A 22,357-nucleotide genomic window follows, 5' to 3' on the forward strand; every position below is an offset into this window, starting at 1 on the left:
TCAATTGGACATTTTTTGTGCTACAGACTGTATGGGGTTTTTTTTGTATAATTTTTTCAGGTCCTGTGTCTGGATTTATCTTAAAAAGGTGCCTGACCCTGGCTAACACTTGACCATGCACTGCTTTGAAAAAATATTAAAGACAGAAAGTAGTTCCAGGTACTTTTCTTAGAGCCCTGCACTTTAGCATGTCCACTTTGAAATAAAATAATGGATTCCGTAATGAAGTGCCAAAAATCAGCTTGAAGTAGGTGGACAGTACATCAATTTAGAAAGAAATATGTGGGGAAATTTTTGTGTTTTGAAAGCTACTCATTGCTTCTTGGGCAGGTATGTAATTTCACCACTAGTTGATATGCAGAAATAACTCAAACAAGGCTCAGAGATGTGAAGACAAAACAAGCCTTCTGTCGAACAAAAACATGACACGAATAATTTTATGTTGATTGCTTTACCCCCATTGTCACTCACTGTAGAGAGAAATATAACACAAACCTGTAAAACTACTTACATCCAAGTCTTACCTCTGCAAGAATCCCCGAGTTGCTCTCACTTCTGATGGATAGCTTATGTTAATTACAGAGGTACGTTACAAACATCAAAATCTGGACACTGCCGTTCACAACAGAGTAGTCTGCAGCAGTCAGAAGTGTCAAACACAACGTAATTCTGGAGTAATACTGGGATGCTCAACCGCAGGTGTTATTTTGATGAAGAATTGGGTTTCATTAAAGGCTCATGGGGTAAAAAAAATAAAATAAAATAAAAAACAGCTTACAACACAATGCTGTGAAAAATTTGTTGTCTATTTGACAATGAAGCCACCTCCACCTGCTGTAAAATCTGGTTTAAATTAATCAAACAACAAACAGCGGAGAGGGATAGATCATTTAAGCACCAAAACACTAAAGAGTGCTCTGAAATATACATTTGAAAAATAATAAGCAAACGTCTAATGCATTTTCTGACCTAGAAAAAAAAGATGTAGGAGTTAATAATACAGGAGCAAAAAAACAAAAAACAAAACAAGAAAACAAACAATACAGCAAAGTGACAGAAAGCATCTCAGAAAAATCGGAACAATGACGTTCATGGAGGATATAAAGTGGGCAGAGAACAATTAACGACCAGTATAGACAGCCTGAATAATAGGACAGAGTGTATTCATTTATTTATTAATGATGCTGCATCCATCTGTTTCAAATATGCAGAGACAAATCCACATATGAATCATTTATTCAGATTTAATTCATTCACAGTCCTCTTGAATTCAAGTATAGTGAGTCATTTCTTACCTTGAAGGTCAACAGATGTGTCTCCACAACAAACTAGAAGTTGGGGCTTTTTCCTTCAACAAGAAAAAACAAACAAACAAAAAAACCCCAACAACTTTCACACTAAAAATATCAATAGTATTTTAGAGCTATATTATGAAATTGAAACTGGTCGGAATGCTTCACAATAAAAGAAGATTTAGTTATTTATGTTAGTTATTTACCCTAAACTCCCTAAAACTGAGTGTAAAAGAGGGGTAGCCGATTTATGGAATTTCATGAAATACAGAAACAATTCAGCATCGGAACAATTCATAATGTTACGATAGCTTGACTACACTACATTAAAATAAAAACAACAAAAACAGACACAAACATAATTTATCACATTAAACAGATGTAGTGGTTCTTCAAGTGTGTTCAGTCAGTAGGAAATACATAGGTTCCTCCAGGTAATACACTGAAAGTGCTCAAACATACAGTTCTTCAGACTGTGGGCCTCATGCAAGAATCAAAAACATGAACAGGTTTGTTCTTCTGGGATATCAGATCATTTCTCACTTTTGCTTCAGTTTTCTGACACTGAAAAACACAACCGTCAAGTCATGTTCAGTCTGTAATGTAATGCCTTTTCTTAAGGAATTTTCAGACAACTGAAGGAAAGCAACTAAAATATAGAATTAAAATAAATGGAGAAAAAAAAATCTAAGATTGTTTTTCACGCATCTCCAACATTCTCTTTTAGGTTTTATAAATCAATTCAGCATTTGTTAGGAAATGCTGTGACACTGACAGCTGCTTGTTGCTGCCTAGGGGTACATCTTCTGTTGCACATAAGAGTATAAACTCTTAATCTATCCTTATTTGTCTCACATTATGATGCTGTTTTATAGGCCGGCTTTTCAGATTCATTTTCAGAACAGGCGTTCTGACACTTAAAGTGCCAAATCTGCAGTTTTTTTTTGCAGCTGCTGACATCTGCAGCAGAACTTGTGACTGCAAGTTTTTCTTTCTACTCTTTGGTGACATTTTGTGAATGATAAGTGGTAATTATCAGAAGTCAACAATGAGTTTGTTTAGTTTGGTTAAACCGATTTGGATCAAGGCTAAGAATCTGACAATGAAAATGTTCTTGCATGAATATTAACGTAATATGAGTGTGCATGGCTCCATTAAAAAAAAAAACCAAAAAAAAAACCTTTCCTGTGCCAGTCAAGTCTTTCCTCAGGTCACTTGTCAGTCAGCAGCTGGATGATTGATAGCGTCTACATGGACTATTGTGCCTAAGCAAAGATCAGGGGGAGGGAATGTGAAAGCCCTGGAGTAAAGTCATGCTTACTCAAAGGCACCAGCTAGCTGATGTGAACTTTAACCTGTGCATTATCTTGATCCCTGATGCGCATCCTGCGTCATACACTAGAGTTTACTCAGCTCTGTGAGGTGCACTTTGGAGTCCTTCCTCTTAATCATTTTCCATGCTGCTTGTCCCTCCTTCCACTCTTCTCTATACTGACCCAAACTCAGCCATCCATGCTTCGTATTTTTCTAGGTCGGCAGCAGAGACAGACTTGGAGATCTTCTTGAGTGTGAGGGTGAAATCCTCCATGGTCACAGGCATCTGCAGCTCGTCTTTGGACAGAGCTCGGATCTCCTCGGGGCTCAGACCTTGAATTCGACGACGCATTGCCATCATGGACGCATCCCTGATGTAACAGGTACAGGGTTAGGGTCACTCACCACACATGTTCATTTGAACAAATCTTCTCCTTAAATAGTATTTGGACTTTTTTTATGTCCTTATTTGTCAAGCACTTTTTCTGTCCATAGGGACAGTGTCTAGACTGAAAGTCAGAAACATCCAAGGTCAATAAAACAATGAAGGCCAGAGATGAGCAGAGACAACGTGAGCAATAGAAAATACAATTAACAGCATAGCTACAGTCGAAAAGATGCTGATAAATTAAATATTCAAGGTGTTCCATACTACAGCTCAGTTGTTGCGCTTCTCTGTCTCTCTAACCTCAATCATGGTGTGGTGGTGTGCTATTTTATCTTAAAAAAAACCTTTAGGTCAATGTTTGCCCAGGTTAGAACTCATTTGGGTCTGTCATCTATTACATTACCATTTCTCAATATTAATGTGTGGCACATTTTATGTGGTTCTACTTTCTTGTACACACACAAAAAAAACAAAAAACAAAACACACCTGCAGACGTTGGTGATGTCTGCTCCAGAGTAACCTTCAATCTTCTCAGCTATGAGGTCCAGGTCCACATCAGAGGCGACCTCCACCTCCCTGAGGTTGATCTTCAGGAGCTCGACACGACCCACAGCTACAGACAGACAGACACACAGACAGTGTTGATCAGACATAAGCATGGCGCGGTTAAAAAAAGAATAAAACACCACTGGTCCATCAGGAAGTCCACAGTGTGAAGTAATATTAATTATTCTCAACTGTTTTGTAGTGGTGGAAATCTTTTACTATCTCAGGATTCGTTTCCAATTTTTGGGACTACAATTTGATTCAAAATCGATATTCAATTCAAAATGATTTCTGCTTCAATCTATAGGTGTGCGAAATGATCCTCATGATCTACTCCAGTCTGCTTTGCAGGACAGATGAGATATTAAAGTCACTTTTTCACATTTATTAAGTTTTAAGCATTTATCCATGCTTAGATGGAATTGTTGCATAAAAGCAATATCACATATTGCTTAAATAAAAAAATAAGTGTCTTTTTATATATATAAAAAAAAAAAATAATAATAATAGTGCAATTAAACATGGGCTCCTAATTTTGCTTTTAGCAAAGACCAAGCTTGTCTTCCCGGGCATTCGGTAAATAGGGCCTATAAAATCTGCAATAACAAAAAAATGGAATTCATTATAAACATAAACACGGAATAACACGGAGCTGGACGATATTTTACATAAACTCCTCCCCCCCCCCCAGAATAAAAAGGAACATATCTGTTGGGAAAATGCTCCGAGGGGGGTCACTAGTAATGCACATCCTCCTACCCATGAACAAATGAATAAATAAATTAATGAATGTGGTGACTTGAGCATAGTGGTTAGCACTGCCACCCTGCAACAAGAAGGGCGCGGTTCAAATCCCGGCAGGGGCAACTGAACATGTCTAAGTTAATTGGCTAATTGGTGATGAGTAATGGACGGAGCTACAGCAAGGAACGGTGACCCCCCCCAGCTCCTAGACTGGACCCCTGCAGAGAGTAGAGACTAGACGAGGCGGGACCTCCCAAGAGATTCGACCAGAGACACTGGACCCCCCCTCCAGAGACTGGCCCTCCCCCAAAGACTAGAACATACCACTCCAGAGACTAGAGACTAGACGAGACGAGAGACTGGACCCCCTCATAGAGACCGGAGCCCAGATACAACGTATCTGTCAGGAAAATTCTCAGAGGGGGCCACTAATAAAGCACGCCCCCCACCAGCGAAGCGGCTGTCTGAGTGCTAAGTCCCTCACTGAGCTCAACACAAACAGGTTGACTGTCATGTACTTGAAAGGAGATGTCAGTAATTGGTGGAAAACCAAAGAGCATGGGGAGAGATGAAATTAAAGTTTACAGTAGATTTGATATTCCCACCAAAGTTGTGGAATGTATGTGTCATTGTTTTATTGTTGTGTTTTTTCTTAAGTGTGTGGAAAGTCTTCAGTTATAACTGAAGAAATTGTCTAAATTACTTAAAACACTGTCTCAGGGTTAAATTTGTGTAAAATGCTAAAAATGAAATTCTCAAAAATGTAAAACTGGAAAAAAAAAATAAGTAAACGGAATTTGGGAAAAAAATAGGGCTCTAGGTAAAAACCAAAATGAGTCCAAGTCTTTGCCTTCAATGAGGACGGGTCTCTCTTTCCTCCATTATTGTAGTTATTGTAGTTTCCTCCTTGTTTTGGTGCTTACTGAGCATCCGTATGTTCCAGAACCAGCTCTGTGGTGAAGTCAGGATGTCTCAGATAATAAATAGAGGCAGGCAGCCTGCAGATTTTTTTTTTTTTTTTTAATCTGGGACATTTTAAATTAATTCTGAATCGTAGTAAATGAGAATCGTTATTCTTATATGAATCGATTTTTTGGCACACCCCTACTGTTTTGAGCTGCAGCGTGCTGGAGAACTCCAGTCATCATTGCTCTAGGTTGTTGAGATCACCTGTTGGCAGGGGGATGTAGATCCGCTTCTCCAGGCGTCGCCTTAATGCCTCATCAATGTCCCAGGGAAAGTTGGTGGCAGCAAGGACCATCACCATCTTAGAGGGGTCATCATTCTCCAGCGCCCCCCCAACACCTGGTTACACAATTGATATAATAATTTCCAGACGTTTTACTGAAATAATTTTAGTTTAATATTGGATTCTATACAGTTTCAGACAGATTATATCCAGCACATTCAGTAGTGAAGAAGATGTCTAAGTTATAGGTTGATTTATTGACATTTGCATGCTTATACATCAAACTAAATTTGTTCTCAGGTCCAGCAACATCCAGTATGTCTAAAAAGAAACTAATAATTAGTCCAACACTTAGAAAAGAAAACAGGGATAAGAACATGTAACAATACTGTGGTGCAGTGGTTTAAAAAGTTTAAATTCATTGCAAACAGATTTTCCGGGACAAACACTACTGCATTTCTTTTGCTCATCTTAATGCTTCTGATTGCAATTTCTGTTAAAATTCACACAAAAGTCCACAAAAAAACAAAAGCAAAAAACAAAACCCTCATACTAGACTCACGTACTCACTCGTGTTCACTCACCATCCATCTGAACCAGAAGTTCAGATTTGACCCTGCGGCTGGCTTCATGTTCATCAGATGTTCCTCTCCTGCCACAGATGGAGTCAATCTCGTCTATAAAGATGGTGGTTGGTGCATAAAACCGGGCCTTAGGAGAAACATTACAGAAACCAGATAACAGCAGAAATACATTTCAGCCTCTCATTTGTAATTGGAATTTTTTTCAATCCAGAGCTTTTGTTCTTATAATTTACCTGTCAGTCATCCACCCATACACACTGACAACAGCAAGGCACTGAAAAGTAATTTACCAATATGAATACCAACCATTTCAAACAGCAGACGAACAAGTTTTTCCGACTCGCCCCTGTATTTGGAGGTTAGTGTGGAGGACGACACATTGAAGAAAGTAGTCCCACACTCTGTGGCCACAGCTTTGGCTAGCATGGTTTTCCCTGTCCCTGGAGGGCCAACCATTAACACGCCCTGAGACAGAGACGCTGTTGTTAAACTTAAGACATGTGGGAGATTTGGGGTTGACAAGCACTTTTACATTCAGACGGATTACTGTGAAAACACCACATCACAGGGCTGACAGCTGAGCAAATCTGAGGCAACGGAGAGTGCTTCATCTGCTCCTACTCGACTGAAAAACCTGCAGTTCTGATTTACAATACTAAGTGCGTACTTCCCTGTGACAATTAGCAAAAGTATCACCGCTCCTTTACGCTGAATAACTCGTAATGAGTTACCTGTTTATTGTGAGAGCTACTTGTGTAGCCAAGGTTATTGGTCCAGCACAGACAGAGAGAGTCACCCCTCATGTAAACAACTGAAATACGCCACCTGTTCCATCAGTTTTGGCAGCTGAGAGCTGACAATAACAACTTGTTGATACATCTAAAATTAGAAGTTATGCTGATTCATGGCTGAAGACAGAGGGTTAGGGTTAGGGTTAACCCTCACGCCAAAAGCAACACTAATTTTCAGCTTAAATGCCATTTAATATAAGAAAAATTGCCATGCCTGAATGCCTGATTCAAATCTCTAGCATCAGACATCTACGCCGCTCTGATGTCTGACATTTTGGCATTTGGATTGTGTGTGTTGCTATGGAGATTACATTTACATTTTCATACATTCGTAGTCCCTGCTGGTTAACAATTCTTCTACTAATGCATCTTATATTGTCAAAATGCGCATTTAATTTTTCCAAAATCAATTCTAAAAAGAGATTTATCAGAATCCCAGCAGGAACACAAGAGAGTGGGAGAGCACATCTACAGTAACAATGCGTTACAGACGTCTATACTAAATGTCAGTTGCAATTAAATGAATACCTCCAGTCCTGTCCTGAACCAAATGTGACCTTAAACTGTCTTTTTCTTCAATAACTATTGCATTAATCCTACATGTTTACTGTACTTTCAGTTATTTGAAGAAACGACTCTGTTCCTATTGAGACTGAGTAAAGAGTTCAGATATGCATGCATATATTAGACAAATGGAAAGCATTGTGCTGCTGTAGAAAATGACTAAATATTGACCCTCACATGGCAGGCCCGGGGGAAGAGACCTCACATGATGAGACCAGCTCAAACTGGTCATTCAGTCACGTAAAACCTGAGATTTAGCGTGACTGAGCAAGCCCATTGCTATTGATGCAAACATTAAATGATTAGAGTTGTGTTTAAGCAGAAAAAGAGCAAGCTGTTGTTCCAGCCTGAAAAGGTCCTTAGTTTGAGAGTGATGTGACTACTTTGAGATACTTGAAATGTTATGACTCACACCTGCTCAGTGATAAGTCACTACATATCAACTGTGGTCATAGAAACAGGTAGGAAGGCCTGAGACTTATGACTGTAAAGTGTGACAGCCGACAACTGTTGATATATATGATGAAGATAACCTGCACATTTTTTTTGTTGTTGTTGTATGTCTGATAGAAAGTGATTGATAAGTTATCTTTAAATGATTAATGTAGCAATGGAGACATGTTTGTTGGTGTAGAATGAATTACTGTCTCCTATGTACTTAACTAGTCCATTGTATTCGCTATAATTTCTTTCTCTTATTTAATAGGTGATTACATTTCTGAGCAACTTTTAAAAAAGGAGACAGTAGTCTAATATTAAGACTACTAAAATGATGGCCGTGTTATGATCACCTATTGTAAAGCCATATGGCAGGATTTTAAACGTCAGTTAAGTATGCCTGTTTAAATTCATTTAAAATCGGAGCAAAAATTTTGATCACTGTTTAAATCTGTTCATCTGTTATCTCCGAAAATTTTAAGCTTGCATGTTTGTGTTTGGAGATGCCATTGTGCATACCTTCCAGGGGCGACGAATGCCCTTGAAAAAGTCAGGCATCCACATGGGTAACACGACTGCTTCTCTTAGCAGCTTCTTAGCATCTTCCAGATCAGCAATGTCATCCCTGAAGTTCAACAAGACGAGTCAACCAATGGCCACAGCAACAAAAGTGTGGACAAGTATGGACGAGTCTTTGTATGCCACAATACCAGTGTATGTTAGGGTTACGGGACACAATATCTCTCTCCAGTGAATCCACCAGGTCACTGTCGTATCCTGTGCCATCAAATTTCTTCTGCTCTACATCCCCTGCTCCTTCACCAACCCCCTTCTTTCCCTGATGAGGAAAAATTAAGGGTTATTAAACTAAAAACAAGTTGAGGGACTATTTTGATTTAGACACCACCAATGTATCTATCTATTTACGAAATCACTAATCATTATCTGCAGTACCTTATCATCTTTGGCCTTTGTGCCACGAACGTCTCTGAATCCTGGGCGGTCTGGTTTTAGGTTGCCCTGACCGCGGCCTCCTGGCCCTGCCCCTCGATGCTGCAGACCAGGAGAGTCTTTCCTCTGCTGCTTCACTGCACTGTTGGGACGCTTCACTGTAACAGGATTCCTACAAAGACATGCACATGTGATTAAAACACATGTGTGAAAAGCCCATGCCAAAGATAATATGCAATTGAGGAAATGGTAGATAACATGAACAATACGCCACTCTAATGAAAAAAATCCAGCCTGCTGAGTCATTTAGTGCAAGATGAAAGATATCATGCAAATGAAGTGTCTTTGTACTTCAAAGTGCTTCCCTATTACAAATAGAATAAGATAAAAGGTGCAGCTATACATATAATCCTTCCAGATTTCAGTGTGTCATTATATTCAAACTGTTTCGTGTATATGTGACAGATATGAGAGTAAGAAACATGGCATCCTACTCTTTGATTTAGCCTATCCATCCATTACCTATACCACTTCTCCAACTGGAACTTACTGTTATGGCAAGACAGAAGCGGTACACCCTGTTCTACGCACACATACTTTGTCAGTCCTCTTTACACATTCACACTTGCACACATACCTGTGTTCTGCAGGGATGGGAGGGGGCCAAACTGCTGGATCCTCAGGTCTCTCATCAGATGGAGGTGCAAAGACGTCAACTGGCTTCTCTGACTTAAAGCTCTCGAGTGTTCCCATGATAACCTTTACCTGCTCATACTCCTCAGTGAGTTCCTGCCTGACCTGATAGACAGATGAAGAAACTGTAGAGCCCCATGTTGCAAAAAAGCTTATGACAAGCCAAATAATAATTTCCTAAAAAGTCTGAGAGACTGACAGAATAATAATTCATCAATCATGGTTAAGAGAGAGCTGGAGCCAAACCCAGCTGGCATAGGGTGAGGTTGCCGGTCTCTCCCAACACTGACATATAGAGACAAACAACCATACCTAACAATGCCATTGACCTAACCTTAACACGGACATGCAGACACAGCCCACATATGTTCCAGTCCCAGGGCTTGAAACCAGAAACTTTGTGCTGGTGACACGGTTGTGCAGTGCTGACCGACCGTGCCTTCAAGCTGCAGTCTCAGGGCACTCAGAAATTTTGGGGAACTCACCTGTTGCCATTTAACTTTAAGTGCAGGGTCTCTGAGGGACTGGCAGTGTTTGTGGATCTGTTGAATGACTCCCTGGTAGTATACAATGGAGGAGTCATAGTTTCCAAGCAAAGCATACTCTCGGCCCTTCTTGGCGTTGTCACATATATCTGCCAAATTCATGTTGAATAATAGCTATAGAATGATGAAAAAGAAAATGGTTAGTTCTTAGAAATGGAAAAATTGTGTGTGCTTGATGTTGCTTAGAAGGTTTAATTAGTATAATTGTGTCAGCACTCCAGAATAAATGCATCACATGTATGAGTGTTCAAACAATATAAATCATAAAACCTAAATAATACTCATAATATAATGAGACCTCTCGAAGTCTCCCTTTAATTCAATCCCTTCACCTCCCTCATCTACAACTTCCCAATCATAAAACACGACCACAACACGAGTAATTTTAATCTAGATAGTAACACTTAGCCTCAATATCTAAGTGCACAAAACATACACACACATGCACAAACGGACCCACACCCTAATTGGGTGCATTCCTTAGTTGCATAGTATTCTGCTAATTCTACATATTTCAAGAAACAAAACTCAACACATATTCAATAAAAATCAGTATAGTGGCAAAATGGCAAGGAAGTAGAAGTGACTCATCCATTTGCACACATCGGCATATATATATATTTTTTTTTTTTAAATTTTATTTTTACAACGTACTTTAACAGTGCGACCTAACGCCGAGACACAAGTGTTGGATTTGACATGAATCCATACAGCGAAAATGTGTTGCTTACATCGGTCCAAGTCCACGCTGCAAACTGCGGCGATCACAGATGAGCTCCGTGGGAGTCAGGTGCCGGTGGAACAGGACCGAAGCTACCGGCCAGCTACAGCGGCCGATTAGTAAAGCTACCTGATTTTAGCGAGCCTCATTTCAGCTCCCGGTTAAATCAACCCACGTTTCATTTGAGCTTCTTCTTCTTCTTCTTCTTCTTCTCGTCTCCACCCTGCTAACGTTAGCTTTTCTGTGCTAGCTCGCTGCTAGGCCACCGACATGAAACAAAACCAGCCGTTGTAGCGATAAATAACGTAAAGGCTCCTTAATCCTCCCAGCGTGTGTTCAAATACACAGCTACCCCACAAAAAAATAAAAAATAAATAAAAAAGAAAAGACCGGCCGCCCCACCAGGTCGTCTTCTTTACCCACACAGCTGCAGTGGAAAAACTGTGTATTATTTGTGTTGTTGTTGGTTGCTTTTTTGTTTTGTCAGTCGTCCGGCGTTGAGGAAAGTGTTACCATGGCCGCGAGGAGACGCCGCGTGAAGAATACAGACGGCTCGGTGCCGGCGGTGCGTTCACGGACTTAACACGAGCTGGTAGACGGGAGCTTCCAATGGATGAGCGCTAATCGATCGAGATGGTCAGAGAAAACAAACAGCGGGCATCAGAATAGTGTGTCTCCTTATTTGTATTGATGGCAAGAAATGTGATTGGGTTTCGCTTTAAAACGGGGATTATTCCTGTGTTTCACGTGAACTGTCGAGGATGGGTACTTTTAACGAGAAAAAGTTGCCAGATTACACGGTTCCGTAAAGCGTATGCCTGCAGACTGAGGCTGTGTGGGTTTTGACCACTGGATGGTGATAAAGCATTAAAATGTAAACCAAAATAATGAAAAATGATTTAAGTGGACAGAAAAACTGGAAATGTTACCTCAGTTGACATGTAAATCCGCATGTCGAAACTGACATATGCAATGATTTCTAAAAAAAAAAAATAAATAAATAAATGCGATAATGTGTATTGCTGCCGGTATTTTTGAAGGTAATCTGCCCAGTTCACTTAGTGTACAAATGAATCACAGCGTCTGTGTCCTATACTTTTAGAAGCAATAACTTATTTTTTCATCGATCACAAAAACAATATAGCAATGGTGCCTCAAACTGCTGCCTCCAGTGTTGGAAAGTATGGCTCTCCGTTTATCACACCAAACAAAACGAAACACCTGACACCTCAAAAATTAAAATTGCAAAGATAATACTGCTTTTATTGATTTGCAGCTTTATGTCATCACAGATTTCCATACTGAATTATTGCACACATGCAACAAAAGAATAAGATGTGCCCCCCCCTTTTCATAAATATGGTATAACATGGAATTCAACAACTGCTAAGCTTGTTTTAACATGTGAACTCTGTGGATTTGCATTTTGCCCAATAAGACAGCTACATTTTGACATTACTGTTTTGGTTTGACAGAGTTCTCGACAGAACTGTGATGAGAAATGGGCTGACATAAAGCTTCATATTGATTAGTGGACATTCAATAACAACATCTAAACTTTGTAGTTATACATCTGTAAGAACGGAAACGTCACTTAAAACTTGAACAGAAAAAATGATTGCAGTTTTCTTCACAGTTTTTTATGTATATATTTTTGGTCCCTTCCTGAACTCCCAAATCTAATATTCCCTTAATTCACTGTTAAATTCTATAGACGACTTAGTATTAAATAAGAGCTGCTCGTGCTTAGTTAGTGCTGCTAAATGGCTGATTGCATATAATTTATCAATATACTAAAATGCACTCTGCAATGCTGTTGATTGATTCAAAGTGATTTTTAGTGCAGCTTGAATTACAAATACTTGTCATAACTCCATGTCCATTCATGCATTTCACTGAAATGTTGATCCAGCATTGTGCAAACTTGTATTTACACTATTTGTCACCACCTATGCCTGACAGTAGGCAGGGAAAGTGTAAGAATCTTAGGACGCTTATGTCCATCCTATCTTGTTATTAAAGTAGGCCTTTCTGAATTCAGTCTCAGTGTTGGGAGGCTCAGTTCAACACTGTTTTCATCAGCACCATATTCTTTCTGAATGCTGCAGTGGCCTTAGCTCCCTCTCTCTCTGCATCCATAGTGGATGGAGGTGATTTCAACATTGACAAGCTGCTGCTTCCTGTTCTCTCTGGTTCCACAAATGCCTGACACTGCTCTCACTCAGCTGCTTCAGTCTCAGAGGTTTGTGACTCTTCAGCTTATAAGCTATAGTCAGAAAGATAGCATCAATATGTTCCCTCTCAGAAGGGTCTTTGGCTGAAGTCTCAAACAATGGCAAGTTGTATCTGTCGGCAAGACATTGAGCAGCTGACGTGGGAACCTCTCGACGGTCCCTGAGATCACACTTGTTTCCCACCATGATCCGGGGCACCAGGGGCCCCACGCAGTGACGGCTGCACTCTTCAATCCACTCAGGGATGCTCTCGAAGGAGGCCAGGCTTGTCATATCATAAACAAAGATGACGGCATGGACACTGCGGTAGTAGTGCTCCACCATGCTCTTCCTGAAGCGCTCCTGACCTGCAGTGTCCCAAATCTGCAACTGATATATCAGAAACAAACACTGATATAATGTTCTAATGATAACAATGAAATCAATAATGATAATAGCTGGCTTTTCTATATTTTTTATGAAAACCAAAGTTAAAACAAATTATTCCAATTTTAAATCAATCTCTCTCAATACCTTCTGCATTCCTGTGCTTGTTTTGTTTCTTGTTTTGTCATGCCAAGTAAATTACAGGTTATCACGCATCACAAACTAGCTCAGTGTGGATGAAAAAAATGATGGAGGGAAAAAAAGCTTAGGTTCAAACTAATACTTTATTTTTTTTTAACTCTCCTGTTGTGCTAGAAGCAAAGAGACAGCCTTTTCTCACAGAAGTTGCAGTGTCTCAGGAAGAAAAGCACGTGTATAAATACTTAAATGAAGAATGGCTGCTTTGGCTTTAACTACTTTGGTTTTAAGATCCTGGTGTTAAAGTTTGCTCAAACAGACACAGCCACCAATGACGGGATCAATCCCACCCATGCTTTGTGACAAGTCTGCTTTGGAAAAAGGCAAAGCTGGTTTAAAAAAACCTCTTTAACAGAGAGGATCTTGGTATTACTGATACTATTAAATAACTACTTTACATTCAGTTGAGATATTTTGAAGGGTCCTGGGTGTTTTCCAGGAATGGGAAGCCCTGCCCCTGCTCCAAGTCCACCATGTGAGAGGTCCTGGGCCACAACTTAGGAATAAGCCGTGGCTGATGCAACAACACAGGGCACTTTCCAGACCTTCATGATTCACGACCATCGCGTTTTGGAAGAACTTGATTTGACTCAGATTCAGAGGTTTAATTTTGGTATCGTAAACAGCCCACAGAAATGAACATTTCCTCCACTTTACTCGTGTGATGATACAACTATCAGGTGTTTTGTTTTGTTTTTTCACAAGGGGAGATGATAGAATATGTAACAGACTAGTAAACCCCAGACCAGCAGTAACCATCTTTGAGATGAATGCATTGAAATGGTGCCACCTTCAGTGTTTTGAATGTGTAAAAGCTGTGGCTCTCCTCTGTGTCCACCTCTGAACCTCAGCTCAGATGAATGGTTGTGTTTATCCAGCAGACACACTGCCTGTCTGTGATTTCAGACCTGTAGGTGCGTGTTTGTGTGTTTGCAGCTCACCTCACCTTGATACTCTCCCCGTCAAGATCCAGCGTCCTCTCTCTGAAATCCACCCCGATCGTCGCCTCCGGGTTTTTCAGGAAAGTGCCCCCGCAGAACCTGTAAGTCAGACATGTCTTCCCCACGTTTGAATCTCCTATTACTATTATCTTAAAAATGCGAGCTTGTGCCGTCTCATAATCGTGGTGTGAAGAGAGCTCCAGGGAGTCATTTCGACTAAAAACTGTGTCAAATTCCACCCCAGGTTTGTTTTCTATTGCCATCGCTCGTCATCTCGCAGTCTGGAAGTGGAAACCGCCGAATTATCGCGAGATTAAGACACCAGCAGTCTGAAAAGGCATTTGTGCTCGAAAAGGACACTTCAAGCAGAAGTATTCTTTTTGGATCCTTTTTATTTTCTTGAATAATTTTTTCAACAATATAACATACATTTAAGACAAATGCTGTTCTCGTTATTCTTATTATTATTATTATTATTATTAACGGGCATTTTTATTTATCTACAATGTGTATTTTTCATTACGATAATTCCTATCAATGAACTATTATATAGTATTCATTATGGACTTTTTGGAAAAATATTCAAATCTTTTAGTAACAATAACTTACATCACTACTTTGTGGGACTGATTTCAATGGAAATCCAAAGTATAAAGAATGGTAAACCTAAAAGTATGGTATAATAAATGTTATTTAAGTATATCTATACATTCAGTGTTATTTGATAGGGACAGATGCAATAGCTATTAGATAAATGTATGGCAATTCCCCATAACTATAATGTGTTTAGGTACCATAAATAACACTGCTTATGTATGTCGATTGGGCTATTTTATTGTAATTTATATCTTTTTTTTTTTTTTTTTAATTCTTGATTTGCATTAATGTTTACATCACATAATGTTGCAGCTGGCAAACACAAAAATAATGCCAAAAAGGCTGCTTGGTAGCTTTTGAATTTCCTCATGGGAATAAAATCTTGAAGCGACAATCAGACAGATGGTCCGCACACTGTCAGTAGCTGCCAGCAATTTTAATTAGACAATGTCTCAGTCGACCACAGATCTAGATCAGACTTTTTCAAACCATCATCAAAAAGCAGAATGTCCAACATGGTACGCTTTCCTTCGTGATTCACATGAGAGGCATTACTGACAATCAAACTACTTTCTGGCTGAACCAATTAGAGCAGAGTGGAACGATGGAAAGACACAATCTCCAACAGCCCAGTATATTGACCTCATACACATTTGTAAAATAGTAACACAGGCGATATCCAAAAATACGTTTTAACATCAATGCAAATAAACATAATATACAAAAATAAACAAACATAACCCAAACAACATTGACTTGCATTGACTCAAATAGTATGATGAGTTATCCATGTTAATAATGAGGCCCCTAATTCAAATGTTGACAATTACGGCAGATCTTTATGGACAACTACATCATCCATTCTTACCACATCTGAATAAAGATCTGAAACCTTTTAGGGATTTGTTTGTCAGCATCAGACAGTTTATTTGACACATATACTGAAACATCTTTACAATCCAGGCCAAATGTTACCAGAACCAATCAACCCTTCCAGCACACAGGTGGACATTCAAAAATATAGCAATTCAACGATCTATCAGAGGAACACAGTGGAAAGAAGTACGCTCATTTCCCAGCTTGTTAGGTACACCTAGCTCGAGCTAAAAGCAATGCGGTCCCATACAACTGCCCTGCAATAAACCCTTCCTTCATGAAGTTTATTAATTTTCAATATTTATTGAAATCCCTTTATAGAGAAACTTAATTGACAATTTGGAGGATGTAGTTTGTGGTAATGCATTATTCAGGGAGGCATTTCTAATATTTTGTCCACAACATTAATATCAATGACACAAATGAAATCTCATCCCTGATGTTGTTCAACACAGATTATAACCGGTAATTGAGTGTTCAGGGTGGTTGGTGTGGCCAGTGGCTTTGGAGCAGATGCATGCATGCATTTCCTTCAACTAGAACAATTCAGAACCAAGAGGAATTCTCAAAACACTGTGAACATTTAAATTTTGAAACATACAGTAAATGTCACTTAAAAAATGAACAAGTAAAAAAAACACATACAGACACACAGAGAATTATTTCCAATTAATGTAATTCAATTTATGATTTGTTGCCAAGGCTACCTAATTTCACTACATCTCAAAACAATCATGGCATACAGGCTTTGCTTGAGCCTAGACCTGAGTGAGTGTACAGTACATTGGCTTCTACATTTCATACAGTAGTTTTCACAACTCTGGCTGTGTGCGACATCTTTATGTGCATCAATGACATAAAAAAAGGTGAATTTTAAAGGCCTGCAAATGACCAGCTGTGTCATCAACATGAGGCACTTGAGCTGCCTGATGTCCCAAAAAAAATCATAATCATGATCTTACAAGGATCATGAAAATGAGCTGATCATGTATTCCAGCAAATAACATGCTAACTGCAAACATCTTCTGTATTAAAGTATTAAAGAGCCCCCTCATCTATTTAACATAAACACATTCATTTACTAATCACGGGGAGTACCACTGAGCACATGAAAACAGTTTCACATATTATGTCTTTCGGAGTCGAGGCCAACAAAAAACAAACAAACAAAAACCCCTACTGTATCTCAGCTTGGGTTTGGAATGTACAAATCTTTATCAGAAGCCTGCTTTACAAACTATGAATGTATGAATTGCATTATGGCAGTGGTCCTGGTCGTTTCATTTTTTCATGCAGTTTTCACAAAAAAGCAAAAAAAAAAAAAAAAAACAAACCCAAAACCCTCCCACTTTATTTAATTTATTAAATTTATTCAAGAGCTTTATTCAAGAGCAGGTTGCATGTTATACTGTGGATTTGATAGATGAGCATCACCAGTTGTTCTTTTTCCAAAGTATCAAACTCTCACAATCTGTTTCTCTGAACTTAACCACTGTATTATGTAAAGAGCAGGCTTTGTGGTGTTAAAAGCATGACCACAGGGACTAAAAACCATGTTCTGTTGCTTCGACTGTGACCCTTCTTTTTTAATCAGTCCCTTGTATGTTGTTCTCAATTGATAGAGCTGTAATACTGCACCTCAGGCGTACACTTCATTCAGTCACCCTTATTAATGTGGTCAGAAGAAGAATAAAGACAAATCTGCAAGACTCTACCAGGCATCGTTATGTCCTCCCTGCTGGCAGGACATAGTACAAATTGAAGCACAAAGCCACTGACTTGCAGTTTGTGTTCTGACTGTGATGAAACCAATTATGCTTAATTTCCTCCCTCTTCCTGTGAAAAATCATTATCATCTTGTAAGAAAATATAAATAAAGAATGTGAAAAATGTTCCACTTCTAAATGGCTTGTTGGCTAATTTTAATACTGAATTAAATCTGGGTCTGTGACTTCTCCTGCCTGACAGAACCCTGTAAAAATCAATTAAATTATAAATAGGTTAAACCTTATTTTGACACAGCTACATATTTCACTACCAGTTCTCATCTGAGAAAGAACTAGAGCTCCCAGAGTCAGAGTCCGCATCTGTCAGCCCATCGAAGTCCCAGTCAGCACTGGAGCCGCTGTCGTCGTCCTCCTCTGCAGAGAAGCTGTGAGCGGAGCCCAGGCACGTTGGGTACACGCGTGTTGAAACGCACACAGGCCCCAGGGTGGACACATACACTGCCATGACGTTCTTCCAGGTGTCCCTGGCCGGGTCGTACTCATGGATCAGGACCCTGTTTTTGTTGTGCTGCAGCAAAGTCTGAGTGAGGAGCAGCAGCTTGTTGTTGTGCTGGATTACCTGATAGTTAAGAGCCCGGCTGTCAATAGGAATGTCACCCAACCTTTTCCATTCCCCCCTGTTGGGGCTGTAAGCTTTCACCACAGGGATATCACACACACAAATGATCTGGTCCTGAAATACGCAGGCCTTATGAAGCTTGTCTCTCCTTAGTGACCCACAGTGGCGCCACCGGTTCCTTTTGGGATCATAGCAAAGCATCCTCCTCTTGTTTACCACATATAGGTGGTCATTTAATGCCACCACCTGCATTTTTCCCAAAGAATGAGGCAGAGGAGCCACAAACGTCCACTGGTTCCTCTGGACACTGTAGCACTCAACCTCCTTCAGTCTGGTGTCTGTCACAGGGTTTCTTCCTCCCAAAAGGTACACGTGGCCGTTGAGGTAGCCCATCCCAGAGTGGATCCTCCCCAGTGGCCTCTCTGCCAACTCCTGCCAGCTGTTGAGCACAGGATTATACAGCCAGAAGTGCTTGGAGAGATGGGAGGCTAGGTACAGGTTGTTTTCAGGTGTGGCACAGGCGATTAAGGACTCCATGGTGGATCGTTTGTAGTCCTGACTGCTGAGGTCTTCTAAAGGAGGGGCCATGAAGTACAGGTCCTCTGAGTACGGGTCACAGCACATTATGTTGTCGTTGGGAAGGCCGAAGAAGAGGATCATCTCTTTTGCGTTCACGCCTATTCTGTGTTTTGGTACATCCTGCGTTGTGGGCATCCCACAGCCATCCTCTGCAGACCCGTTGAAAAAAGTTGCAAGGTATTTCTCCATGAAAGGTCTTGCCATGAGGCTCTCCAGGTAACACTTGTCCTTCTCAGTAAACAAGTTCCAGCGTACGCACTTCAGTGCTTGTAATGCATCCTCCTTTTTCTCCGTTGCATTCGCCTCGATCCACTGCAGGGCAGCTGAGCACACCTTCCTCTCACAGTCCACATCCAAAGTGTCCAGAGACAGCAGCTCCTTCAGCTGCGTCAAATCCAGCTCACAGAGCTCCCCTCCGCTGGACACCTGGCTGAAGTTTCTGGCTATGAAGGCTTGTGCGTTCTCCTTCAGCTCAGGATTGTCGTAGGTGTCTGCAAATTTCAGGATGCCCACGCAGTTGGAGAGATCCAGCCTCCTGGTCATGAAGCTGGAGCAAGCCTTCCTGATGTACTCCAGCTGAAGCATGTTGGCCGCCCCGTACAGCCGCTGCACGTTTCCCTCCGTGATGGTCACCCTGCCGGTGTAGCAGTAGTCGATGATGACCGACATGGACTCGGCGTCCACCCCGCGGATGACCACCCTCTCCTGGACGCTCTCGTTCAGCCCCCCGGTGAACATGCTCTTGAAATAAGGGCTGGCGGCGGCGAGGACGTTGCGGCTGCAGAGGAAAAGTTGGTCGATGCTCCCCCCGGTGGTCTCGGTGCCGCGTCCCGGCGACTCCCCTTCGCACTCCACCCCGATGGTCACGTCCCCGAGCAGCCGGCAGTCGTACAGCGACTTCAGCTCGGTCATCAGACCCCGAGCGTGGTTCACGTCCTCCAGCACCTCCGGACCGCTGAAGCAACTCAGGGCCGAAGCCATCGCTGTCAATCTCGGGTGAGCAATTAGCTATTTCACGACAACGACGGCCGTAGATATCATACTCTGAGTCTGCAGGGCTCCGCTGGGAAAATCAAACATATGCTGAAGGAGGGGGGGGCATTACCAACGACCCAACAGCTGAGCGGTCCCCTGTGTGTCAGAAAGCCGACACTTCTCGGTCATAATGCCGCCGTTAGATCCGAGATAGTCCACAAACGATCCCCCGTGACTGGCCGACACAAACGTGCTAATTTTCAATAATTTGTTTTCTTGCTGTTCTCGTTTTAATTGTCGGACTCCCCCTAAAATAAAACGGCGGTGTTAACGGAGCCAAGGTTGGAACCAAACATCCGGAAGGTACTGCAACATTAAAACGACATTTTGTGTTTGAATGTCGCGTGACTTTCTCTCTGTTTCATTTTATTTTTTGAATAATGCATCCTTATAATGTTTTTACTTCAGTTTGCACACTCAACACCATCTACAAGTCGAAATAGTCGTTTTAATCTAAAATAAAGAAAGAGTAGTGTCTTATTTTGAAGGCCAGCTTTCCTGGCTTCCCCTCTGGTCATTGTTTGCTCATACAACCTTGCTAGGCGATTGCATGTCTCTGATTGGTCTGTATAAGTAGGTCAAATCAAGTTTGGTTGTTAATGAATCGGTGCAGCGATCATGCTACTATTAAAATGTTTTAATTGAAGTAAAAAAAAGAAAATCGAAATTTTATTTCCCAAATTTTATTTTAGAAAGCACGGCGTGTAATTAAAAAGAATAAGCGCGATTAAAATCGTGCTGCCATGAAAATTTAATTATTTTATTGAAAATATAAACTTTATTTAACAAATTTTAATTTTTGAAAGCACACAATGTATTTAATTTTGTTTTAGCTCCTGTCAAGAATAAGAGAAGGGTAAAATTTAATCTGCTACTAATAAAATGCAATCATCAGATAAAAAACATACATACATACTGTATACATTTCATTTTCAATATTTACATCTTTGAAGGATGTGTTTTATTAAAATTTATTTCCTTTTACATTTTCTCACGCCAAGAATAAGAATAGGTTTGCAAATGGACTTCTCATTTCTGTCATTTATCTTGAAAAATATATTTTCCTTACAGCTGTGGGAATTTACTGCTCGTCTTTTCTGTTCCACAACACTAATAATAACATTGTGAAAAATACGGCTTTGCACATGTTTTGAGTCCAGGAAATTAGCTTTTCATGTTTGTTCAATTTCACACAAGACAAAAAGTGAAATGACAATAAAAAGGTCCCACATTATTCATTACAGATTACATTCACTGTGCAGTTAGTTTACTACATGCTATTAAAATCAAAATTAGGGATGCAGACATCTCTTGTATTTTCACTGAGCCTCAAGTGTATCTGCGGTTGAGGTCATTGATCCTGCGGAGTCCGTCATGGTTGTCGATGGTCTTGTGCACTGTGATGAGGAAGGGGAAGGCAGAGGGTAGCTCCACCATGCGACTCAGCTTCTGGTGGCCCCAATGGAGGCAGCGCAACCTTTCAGCCAGGTCACGTCTACCCGCCCGCTCCAGTCCATCTTGCAGCAGCTTGGTCTTATTCGGCTTGTCCCATGACTTCTCATACCTGTGTGCCCCAAGGATGGGAAACAAGAGAGAGTGATAGAGAGACAGATTGTAATGGAGTGAGGGTGGGGATAGGTAGCTCTAACAGTCGAAACTCAGGGGATCATGGAAAAGCACAAGCAGTTTACCAAACATCTTATATCATAAGCCCTGAGTGCCTGTGTGAATCTTTAAAGGATTCATTGGTATGGCTAACAGTGATGAAATCTCATCGCAACACTGTGCACAGACACTCTAACACGATACCAGCTTTCCAACATGGCTCTGGCCTGAGCGCGCTTCTCTGTAGATCTGGAGTGGAACCTTCCTATCTCAGCTCTGTTGAAGTCAAGCTCATATGCCAAAACTGTCCACTCAAAACCGAGCTGACTGGAAAGCTCCTGCATTGTCTTCAGGTTAATTACAGCATCCTAAAAAGGGACATACAAAAACACATGAAGGGGAAGGGATTTTAAAATTATTCATTACCTTCACTAAAGATGTCAATGTAATATATGTCTGCATCACATAAAAGTGAGAATGAAAATAGAAGACATACCTCTTGGGCTTTGTTGGGCATTATCTCAAAGTCCAGAAGAACAGCAGTGGGAGTTACACAAAGTACCTGCTTTCATAAACCGCATTTCATATTATTTAAACATATTTTTACATTCCAAATTTCTAAATGGCAGGCAGAGACTTTATTCACTTACCCAAAGGTAGAGTACACCAATAACGAGGGTTTGAATGTTACTAGGGAGATTGAACATCAACATACTAGCCTGTTAAACATTAATCATTTTCACTCCAGAAAGTTAAATCACCCACAAAGTCGTTTTTTTTTTTTTTTTCACAATTTTCCTTTCAATGTTCACGTTTTGA

General features: G+C 40.5%; 4 protein-coding genes across 4 annotated transcripts; all 4 read right to left on the minus strand.

The window, feature by feature from the left end:
* Positions 1-2,503: 2,503 nt before the first annotated feature.
* katnal1 (katanin p60 subunit A-like 1) lies at positions 2,504-11,240 on the minus strand. Its single transcript, XM_029530148.1, has 11 exons — positions 10,772-11,240; positions 9,981-10,154; positions 9,440-9,600; positions 8,806-8,974; positions 8,562-8,689; positions 8,371-8,476; positions 6,365-6,523; positions 6,059-6,185; positions 5,456-5,590; positions 3,482-3,608; positions 2,504-2,977 (listed from the first exon to the last, which is right to left on the minus strand). Exons 2-11 carry the CDS (start codon positions 10,140-10,142, stop codon positions 2,779-2,781), a joined length of 1,473 nt encoding a protein of 490 aa, XP_029386008.1. The 5' UTR covers positions 10,143-10,154; positions 10,772-11,240; the 3' UTR covers positions 2,504-2,778.
* A 791-nt stretch (positions 11,241-12,031) lies between these two features.
* LOC115061892 (ras-related protein Rab-33B) lies at positions 12,032-14,772 on the minus strand. Its single transcript, XM_029530455.1, has 2 exons — positions 14,506-14,772; positions 12,032-13,364 (listed from the first exon to the last, which is right to left on the minus strand). The coding sequence occupies exons 1-2, from the start codon at positions 14,761-14,763 to the stop codon at positions 12,918-12,920; spliced, it is 705 nt and encodes a 234-aa protein (XP_029386315.1). The 5' UTR covers positions 14,764-14,772; the 3' UTR covers positions 12,032-12,917.
* A 719-nt stretch (positions 14,773-15,491) lies between these two features.
* On the minus strand, positions 15,492-20,208 carry kbtbd7 (kelch repeat and BTB (POZ) domain containing 7). Its single transcript, XM_029530509.1, has one exon. The coding sequence runs from the start codon at positions 19,877-19,879 to the stop codon at positions 18,008-18,010; it is 1,872 nt and encodes a 623-aa protein (XP_029386369.1). The 5' UTR covers positions 19,880-20,208; the 3' UTR covers positions 15,492-18,007.
* Positions 20,209-21,262: 1,054 nt separating this feature from the next.
* LOC115062141 (p53-induced death domain-containing protein 1) lies at positions 21,263-22,055 on the minus strand. The gene is made up of 3 exons (XM_029530759.1): positions 22,035-22,055; positions 21,743-21,906; positions 21,263-21,497 (listed from the first exon to the last, which is right to left on the minus strand). The coding sequence occupies exons 1-3, from the start codon at positions 22,053-22,055 to the stop codon at positions 21,263-21,265; spliced, it is 420 nt and encodes a 139-aa protein (XP_029386619.1).
* Between the last annotated feature and the right edge of the window lie 302 nt (positions 22,056-22,357).

This window comes from Echeneis naucrates, chromosome 21 (assembly GCF_900963305.1).
Source record: "Echeneis naucrates chromosome 21, fEcheNa1.1, whole genome shotgun sequence".
In the NCBI taxonomy this organism is placed as follows: domain Eukaryota; kingdom Metazoa; phylum Chordata; class Actinopteri; order Carangiformes; family Echeneidae; genus Echeneis; species Echeneis naucrates.